At 36.7% G+C, this 9400-nt stretch overlaps 2 protein-coding genes across 3 annotated transcripts; both read right to left on the bottom strand.

Moving 5' to 3' along the window:
• Positions 1–546: 546 nt before the first annotated feature.
• LOC149072098 (uncharacterized) lies at positions 547–2100 on the bottom strand. Its single transcript, XM_089246361.1, has 6 exons — positions 1951–2100; positions 1647–1870; positions 1468–1567; positions 1201–1388; positions 1012–1115; positions 547–905 (listed from the first exon to the last, which is right to left on the bottom strand). Exons 3-6 carry the CDS (start codon positions 1546–1548, stop codon positions 616–618), a joined length of 663 nt encoding a protein of 220 aa, XP_089102487.1. The 5' UTR covers positions 1549–1567; positions 1647–1870; positions 1951–2100; the 3' UTR covers positions 547–615.
• LOC149072097 (uncharacterized) lies at positions 2095–3599 on the bottom strand. 2 transcript variants are annotated; one of them, XM_089246362.1, is made up of 4 exons: positions 3295–3599; positions 2868–3183; positions 2426–2768; positions 2095–2343 (listed from the first exon to the last, which is right to left on the bottom strand). In XM_089246362.1, exons 3-4 carry the CDS (start codon positions 2725–2727, stop codon positions 2193–2195), a joined length of 453 nt encoding a protein of 150 aa, XP_089102488.1. In that variant the 5' UTR covers positions 2728–2768; positions 2868–3183; positions 3295–3599; the 3' UTR covers positions 2095–2192. Both variants share the same exon structure in this region, with proteins under 2 accessions (XP_089102488.1, XP_089102489.1).
• Between the last annotated feature and the right edge of the window lie 5801 nt (positions 3600–9400).

The following is a 9400-nucleotide window of genomic DNA, read 5'->3' as shown; positions in this document are numbered from 1 at the left end:
CTAGCTAAATGTTGAACTTGGCTTCTATCTCGCGGATTTTTGAACAATACGAGATAATGCGCATTCAAAGATATTTCTCGCATCTAACTGCCTTTATGAAAGAAATTTTGAACGATGAATATCACGGAAAGGTTTCTGTGATGGCTTCCGCGAATAAAAAAATTAGTTAATCGCTTGTCGTTGCCTAGCTCGGACATCAGATCATCGATAACAAATAACGTTTGCGAACCTATGTAAGATTCGTAATCTGTAGGTAAACCTTCTACGAATGTGACACCTGAAATCTATTCATAAAACGATTGATAAATACCATAGAACCAGACAATTTCCGTAGGAAATGGATCAATCATTTTTTCGGCTATGAGTCTCGAAACAAACCGAGTTTTTCCCGAAGAAGTCGGTCCAGACACTATACATCCAAAAGGATGTTTAAGCTTTAGCTCCTCCATCGCAAATGACAGTTAATTCTGTTTGCATAACATTAAATACCAAAAAAACACACAAGAACGAGAGAAACAAATCTATAACATAAATAAATAATTTATTCATGAAATAGGCGTATTTACATAAGGGACTTTGCGGTAAGAAACATGTTCTGACGTGAAAAAAAAAAAATTAATACCCATAAGGCAGCGTCGTGAAATCGGGCAGAAGAACCCTCTTGTCGTAAACTAGACCGTATTTTTTCTCCTCTCGTCTGGTCAGTATCCGCCTCGTCTTAGCCTCCCTCACTATCTTGTGGGTATCGACGATAGCGATCTTCGTTGTAAAATCCATGGACTGGACCAGGGCTTTCATCGTGTCGTAGTTGAGCTCTAGCGAGTTTTTGAAGTTGAGTGTGAAGCCTCGAATCTTACAGAAAGTCCTGCCATCTGACCTCCTATAGGCATAATTCTTGGCTCCACCTGAAAATAAGCATTTTTTCAAAAACAAATATATATAATGAGAAACGTCTCAACCTGTGAAATTAAAGGATGAATTAAAGTTTGATAACCAGATTGAGAAAAATACCTGACACAAACTCCGTGATGTGATGACCGTCGAGCTCATCTGTGAATTGGCCCAAGAAATCACCCAATGGTGGATCGTTGGCCCCATCGCTAGCATAGATGATTCTGAAATAAAAAGAAAAACCAATAAGTCAAGTGATAAGACATTGAAAAATTAAATGAAACAAAAAAAAAATTTCTGCGAACTTACGAGTCGGTGTCAAAATATAGAAGGTTATCTCCTAGTTTTTCCATCTCGGAATACAACTTCAAACGGGCCCACGTTGTCGTGAAGGCAGCCAGAAAAACGTTGGTCCGGTTGGTCTGGGGTATAAAATCCGACTTGTGTCGCCATTCAATAGCTGCAACGTTATCAGTGGGGAGATACAAATCCTTGACCTGAAAAAAAATAAATTGTTTTTTAGTTTGATGAAATCAAATATCTTGAAAAAATAATTATTATTTTAAAAAAAAATACCTCAATAGAAGGATCGTTCATCATTTTGTGAAAATCGGATGTTTTAGTGACGTACGACAGTTGCGTCTTGTTCTCCTGCATACCCCAGCGACCCCAGAAGCTGAAAAAAAGAAATGATTATTTCATCATAAAAAAAGCATGGTTTTCAAAAATTTTCAATCGTTCAAAATGATAATTACCTATTCAGACAAAGTTTCGCCACTTGACGCCGACCTGGATTGACTTGGATATTTCCCGGCTCCAATTTTATGCCTTCAATTTGCTGATACTGCTTCACGTACGCGTCTTTGTCAACATTCGTTACACAGTTTGACGGCCATCCTGAGGACTCTTGCTTGATCTTGAGGAAGGCGTTGATGTAGGGGGCAAAAAGACCCTCTCGAGATTGATCGAAATGATAAACCTAGAGAAAACAATCCTAATTAGAAAACAAAAATAATCGGGGAAAACATTAAAATAATTATGGATTAGAAAAAAAAATACCTCGTATATCTTTTTCACCACATATCCTTTTTCAACGGCCTTCTTGAGTTCCTCAGTCACCCAGGTGCCCGTGATACATCTTTCCTCGTCGTTGTGTTGGCATTCTTTTAAGCGTGCTTCAACACACGAACGACACAGGGGAAAGGTCAATTTTCCACCGGATCTATAAAAAATGAAATATATGATGATAAAAATAATAAAAAATTTTATGAAAAAAATGTTAGATTGGGAATACGTGAAGGTCACGTTATAAAAAAATTATAATGATACCTGTATGGGAGAACGGGCAGATATAAGCCCCTAGGTGGTAGTACTTTGCATTTAATGATGCCAAAATATGAATTCAGCTGTCCAAAGTTCTCGGTAATTATCCGGGGATGTCCAATTGGATATCTACAATGAAAGAAAAAAACGTGTAAAAAAAAGTAAAGGTAGAGCCATATTTGTTAAGTTATATAAATTTTAAAGCACTCACTTGCAGTATTTATTGACCCACGGGTACAAAGACGTGAAGTCGATGTATTTTGCGGTGCCTCGATAGAAGAGTTTGGTGGCATTGGTTCGTCCATCATAGAACGCATCCCGTGGGTTAAGCCTGTCAGTATAGTGGAAGCCCACCAGGAAGCATTTGAGAGCTTGATCCGTTTTCTTCAGGGCGTTAAAGTCATGCTCCCACATGACTTCGAGATTGTATCCGCCTCGACGGATTTTCTGCTCTTGTTCTAAGGTCTTCCTGTGGAGTTCCCACATGTAGCTCTGGGTGCTGGGGTTCACCATATCTTTTTCGAAACAGTGCGGGCAGCCGTGCCAATAACATCCTGGAAAAATCATGAAAATAAATTAGCGAAAAAGTTTTGAAATACGGAACATAAAAATAATAATAAATTAATTCAAAAATAATAATTGATGACGCTTACCGTGAAATAAAAACACGGTGTTTGTTTCCTCACAAAACCCGTCCACGCTGAGACCAAGCACTCTCTTTTCTCCCGTCCCGTTTCTGGAATGTTGAATGTTCAGTCCTAGGTACGACAGCCATTCAATACTTAGGCGGCTGCTGTTTGTATTGTTGACGTAACCATACCAATTACACCATCATCGATGTATTTCGACCGGTATGTTGCCATACAGGCCGAGGCTATGGTGAGGTACTGGAATGGGTCGACGCCGGTTAATCCCAAGAACTCTTTCCGAAACTGCAAGCAGCATCGACGTAGAATATCGACGTCTGACCTAAAAATTAAGAACATAGTGTAGAAATGTTAAAAGAATGGAAAAAATAATCTAAACGAATAAAACAATAATGAATAAAATATACTCAATATGGAGGAGAAAACAACTTACTTGCAGTATTCGTACATTTCGTCTTGGAAGACGAAACTCTCGTTTTTCCTCTGTTCGTACCACTCGTTGAATTTCGCCTTCGTTTCGACGGTGAAAGCTTCCGGATTAAAGAAGTTCATTGAAGGGAGGGGTCCATTGTAGTCTTGGTTTTCCGGTCGGTTGAAGAGATGAGGAAAAAAACCCTTCTTCAACTCTTCAAACCGAATGTTTTCGGCAGTTTGGACAGAGCCATCGGGAGAAAGTTAAGACTATCGATAACCCGGATGTTGATGGTGTCTAGACGCAAAGCCATTATTTTGGATCCACACGGCACCACAGAAGGCTTTATTCCTTGCTCTAGGATATATCTGTAAAGAAAAAATAACACATATGTAATAAAATTTATCACAAAATGCATGCATAATAAAACAGTAACATGCTATTTATGTAAACATTTTCAAAATATTGAAAAAAAAACTTACTTGAGCAGAAACTGGCCATCGAACCCCTTCATGTTGTGTGCGATGGCGGTGTACCCCTTGTGTTCTTTGCGAAAAAGCCAGGCGCAGAATTCGTTGAGAGCGTTATACCCTTGAAAGACGAATTCCGTTCCGTCCGAGTACTGAGCAACTGCAAAGTTGATCAGGTGCTCCCCCGTTCACTGATCCGTCTCGAAATCGAAGAAAACGAGCTTGTCGGAGGGGGTTTTCACCTTCTTCTTCTTGAGGGAGCAGAGATGGTGTTCATCAAGATGGAAATTCTTGCAGTTGCTGCAATACTTTTCCCCGCAAACGTGTTTGTCTCGAGGCCGCTCTTTTTCAACGAGAAATTTCTTGCATGTCGGACACTCGTAGAACTGCTGGCAGTATGTGGTGTTTTTTCCCCCGAGGTTTTTGTGCCTTGCAAAACATTCGACAGATCTGCATGTCCTATGGCAATCCTTGCATGTTTGAGATGTCCCAGCTGTACATGACTCATCAAAGCAGGTGTTGCATCGAACTGCGCATTTGTGTCTCTGGATGTTGTTGTAGGCCTTGTCACAATCCGAGCAATAGTAAGCCGAACCGTGAAAACCCTTGGGAGATGTAATGAGGTCATAGTGTCCGTCGTTGAGCAACAAAAATATTTTTTTGTCTTTCTTAACCGTCTTGAACACAACCTACATAAAAAATTAAAAAAATAAAATAATATATGTATGTATACATATATTTCATCAAATATAGTGTTAATGCCTTTCGGTCATTACCTGATAAAATTCTTCGGAAGACTTGACGAATATTTGGACGTCTAGAACTTCGGCAAACTTTGTGATGGCATCAAAGCCACAAAGACCTTCAGGCACTCCGGCCACTCGATGTAACGCCAATGCCATATCTTTTTGCAGATTTGTCCGTCCATCTTTTACCGTCGACAGCCTCGGATTCTTTTCAAGGATGGCGTGTCCAACAACGATGGCACGACTGCAACACAGTCCATCCTCGGGTATATGTATAACTGACATCTTTGTCAGCCGGTCAGTCGATATGTTGACGATCTTGCATCTGCCACCACCTCGTGGTAGTCGGACCGTAATGATGTCAAATCTGAGAGATGGGAGCAGGGGCAGAAAGGGGCTTCTGCCTCACCGCAGCCGCCGCATCCGCAGCCATTCCCTCATTCCGCAGCCACCGCATCCTTCTATTCCGCAGCCATCCCCCACTTTTCCGCAGCCAGCACCTGAGTCATTTTCTTCTGTGATAAGGGGTCTTTCTTAAATTAAACTTTAGTGTCTGACATCAAGTCAACGCAGCTGTAATGACGTCAAAGATTTTTCAACGCTGCCCCCATTCCGCAGCCACCGCAACCTTCCATTCCGCAGCCAGCACCTGAGTCATTTTGTTTAGTGTGATAAGAGAATCACTTCTTTCTTGATTCAGAGGGATCTTTCCTAAATTAAACTTTAGTGTCTGATGTCAGGGGTTGCGTTATCAAGCTAGATATTTAAATTTCTACCAGGGATCTTTCTCAAATTATCGTTTTTTAACTTAATTTTTTTCTGTCGTTATTCTAAGAGGGCTCAATTATTTTGAAATAAAAATTTCCCAAAATTATCGTTTTTATTTTTAGCCACTGCAAGTCGTGTGGGGTCGTTCTTGAATTAAACTTTTTAATATCACCCTAAAAAGTTTTCCCCAAGTCTCAACGATGATGTCACAACACTCCGTGATCGGATTTAGAAGGATCTTTCTTAAATTAACGTTTTTTAACTAACTTTTTTTCAAAGAGGTTTGATGAGGGCTTAAATTATTTTAAAATAAAAAAATATCGGGTTTTTTTTAGCCACTACGATGCAAGTCGTTCCTAAATTAAATTTTTTATGTCACATTTTCTAAGGTTCCAAGTTGTTATTCTAAAAGGGCTCGTCATATATTAAATTATCTTTTGGAATTTCTTTTTATCCCCATGTTCAAATCTGACTTTCAACCAAATAATGCGATTTTTCACAAGAGGGGACTCGTTCATAAATCAGCTAGTAAAAATGCATGTAAAAAGACTTTAAATCTTACGCAACAAAATATTTGAATAGTAATATATATATATAATCACCACTTTATATTTTTGTATACGTCCTTCCAAAGTAACGTTTTCACTAATACCATGATGTCACAACACTCCGTGATGGGGTATTTTTCAAAGAGGTGTTGTATCGTTTGGAAATTTTTTTTTTTGTGAAATTCGTCACAACTCTGACCTCACATCCGTCCCTAATGTTCTATACCTTTTTTCTTTTTCTTTTTTTTAATTTCATGCCCATGACGTCGTCAGGTCATTATTCTGAAATATTTTTTTTTTCACAGGGGTCGTTCTTGAATTATCGTTTACGCGTCGTTAAATTATCGTTTGGAAAACTTTTCATTCTGACATGTTTTTTACCATCGTGTAACTTCTCTTGAAATACGAGTTCGTTTACTTAACTGAGAAAATTTTCCGAGCTGTAAAATAAAAGAGTTACTACAAATGAATTGCAAAGTCTTTTCTACAAATCAAGTTTTCAATTATTCAATATTTTAAATAATTTTCTTCAATCATACATTTCAAATTTTCATAATTAATCAAATAATTCTCCGTGACGTTATGATTTTCCACTAGAATTTCAGCGATGTCATGAAAGTCAAGGCATGATCGTAATATTTGTAATAATGTTAAGTTATCAAGCAACTGCGTGCCCAGCTGATAGCCCATAGCGCATCCACGACAACTAGATATTTTTTCCCCTACGAAATCATAACTTCTTTTAAACTTCCGACTATAGCAACAGTAATGTAGAACTTGTGTTCATCGCTTTAGCTTGATTTTTTCTTTTACGCTAACTCTTCTACTATTTTTTCCAATGACATCCTCTCTAATGTTCTGGTTACAGTAACATAAAGTTAATTTTTGTTGGAAAAACTATAAATTGCGAAAGAAGGAGGGAAAGCTCCAATACAATTCTTCCATCTACCGAGATATCACACTTAGTACGAGAAGAGGTCAAAGAGAAATCGAACTAGCGCAAAAACACTCTTGATCGCTATAGTTCATTCTTTCTTAACAGTCAACCAACAGGTAGACACTTTTTGCTTTCATAAAAAATAATATATATTTTTCACATGCATTTGTTAATCTTGAAGAAACCCCCAAGACGTTTTAGTGATCTCACAGTCAAATAGTGTGATAAGACAAAATATTTTATCCGAATGTATATGATTTCCTGAAGTAACAAAAAAAAAATTAAAGGTCATCTTTCAACGAAGAGTCAAGAATCACTTACCATGGTGGATACTCATTCATCGTTTATTGAGAGCATGCAAAAGAGTTAGCTTACAGTGTTTAGTACTAGCTTCAATCTTTTACCTGCAAACTTACGCATTTGTCAACATCGGGAAAAAATAACAGCGAAGAAGAAGATGCTATAGAAACAATAAAATCAAAAATATAGTAATACCAAGAGGCTTTGAAATACTTTCAACATATATTTATTTTTATTGATTATTCTAGATAATTTCTTTGAATCGTATCATCTTCCACCCAACTCAGCATTATCATCACCGCGATTCATTACTGGATCTCCATTTGGATTTACCCACATGTTTCCTCATTCGTAAAACGTTCTGGGTGCAGCTGTGAATCTGATAATATCGGGGTGGTCGCCTTTGATGGCGAACTTGAGATGTCGATTAAAAGAAAGTCATTGGCTGATTCACGATTATTCGCCCAATCTCGAACCCGTTGTTGAGTCTAAAAATGAAACATTTGGAAAAAAAAACCCCTTTTATTTTAAAAATAGATAAATTTAAAGAATAATTTTGCTATTTTTTGAGTTTTCCTACAAAAAAAATTTCAATTTTAGTGATGAGGATTATATAGACAACCGAAGAAAAAACTTTTATTTTGTTTTATTTTTTTATGTCCTCCTAGTATCACAAAACAGTTTGTGAAACTATGACGTTGAAATTGGATAAATCGTGCCGATCAAAAGACGTCTCGCACTTCGATAGTATGTTTAAAATGTTGATACTAATAGGAAAACAATATTTTGTAGCATTGATTTTATTTTTCTATTGAGCATAAAAAATAGTTTAAACCAAATAATTGAAGAATTGTGTCAGGAATATTATGTTTATTACAACTGACTACATTCGAGACACTTTTAAAAATAGAGCAGTCTGTACAAAACGTATGTTTTTAACTATAATTCAGAGATATTTTTTAGCTGTTACACATTATTTCATCGAAATTAGCTTATTTTTATACTTACGCTGAACATTTTACACTGAGAAACTAATGTATATAGTCATTTTTATACACTACGGGGCTATAGCAGTTGTCAATTCAATGAACTAGAAGTTCTAAGATATGCTAAATATTTTCGGAAATATGTTAATTTTTATGAAACAATACATGAAGTTTGAAAGAAAAGAAATTCAATATTTTATATTTAAACACTTGCAAAATACAACTGAGCATATAGCCAGTTCATTGCAGTTAGTATCACCTGAAAACCACGACTAAAAAATTTCATTAAAATATCGAACATACTTTTGAGAAGATGAGTTTTGCACGCAGTGAAGTAACGAAAAACACGAATCTTCATGAACACGTTTAAAAATTAATTGAGACCTATACTCTGGTTGAATTGACTCAGGTGGAATTTTTTTCATCACTTCATATGTATAAGAATAAAATAGTTGTGTATTTCTATGAAAAAGAAAAAAAAATAATAATAATCGCTAATTTCCATGAAATTCGTCATTTGAAGATAGTCCACAACCTTAAGTTCACATCGAAAAACATTCATAACGTTATATAGATCGCTAATAAATGAGAGATGCACATCACACACTCCTTATTTTTACCTTTAAAATCGAAAACGATCTTAACTCTGTTGGATAATTTTAACCGCTTGATGGGCGTACATCATTCTTCACGCATATTTAAAATGCAGGTTAAACACAACCCGATAAAACCGACACCACCGATAATTCTTTTTATACTCTTTTAAATTTTCAAGACAAGAGAGGACGGAACTTTTTATAATTAAAGACTAATACAATGTTGTTAGAAAGAAAGTCAAAATTAACAGGAGAACCATATAAAACAATTGTTTGATTTCACAGTAAGAATCGATAAAACGGAATAAATTGAAAACTATATCAATTTTCCTTTTTTTTCTTCGTTAATGAATTTCTCTCCTCAGGAGACCTTTTCATAGATGACTGGGCATTCCCTTCCAAGGTATCACATATCTCATGTTATGCTCTCATTCTATGCTCATTTCAAGTGGGTGATAAGAGGATCGAATGATAAGAGTGATCATATCATTCGATCCTCTTATCAATCACTTTTTTGACTATTTACAACTATCTCAGTTTAGCACCCCTCACTTCATGAACTCGTATCAGGGGTTGCATATTATGGATCTGTTGGTTTCACTTGATTATCACACACATTGGTATATGAATCAAAAAAGAGACGTAAGGATGGACAAACACTCGTGTGACTGACTAACTAATGCCTCTATTCTTAGCCACTTAGGGTTGAAATGTTAACTACGGCTACAATGGCGGCGTAACACCCCCCCCCCCCAAATTAGATGAAGTTTGATATT

The sequence above is a fragment of the Pholcus phalangioides genome, unplaced genomic scaffold (genome assembly GCF_987345545.1).
Source record: "Pholcus phalangioides strain wild (caught in Gottingen) unplaced genomic scaffold, Ppha-v1.0 ptg000017l_1, whole genome shotgun sequence".
Classification (NCBI taxonomy): domain Eukaryota; kingdom Metazoa; phylum Arthropoda; class Arachnida; order Araneae; family Pholcidae; genus Pholcus; species Pholcus phalangioides.
Note: the sequence above shows the minus strand (reverse complement) of the source record. Positions and strands in the feature narration are given on the sequence as shown.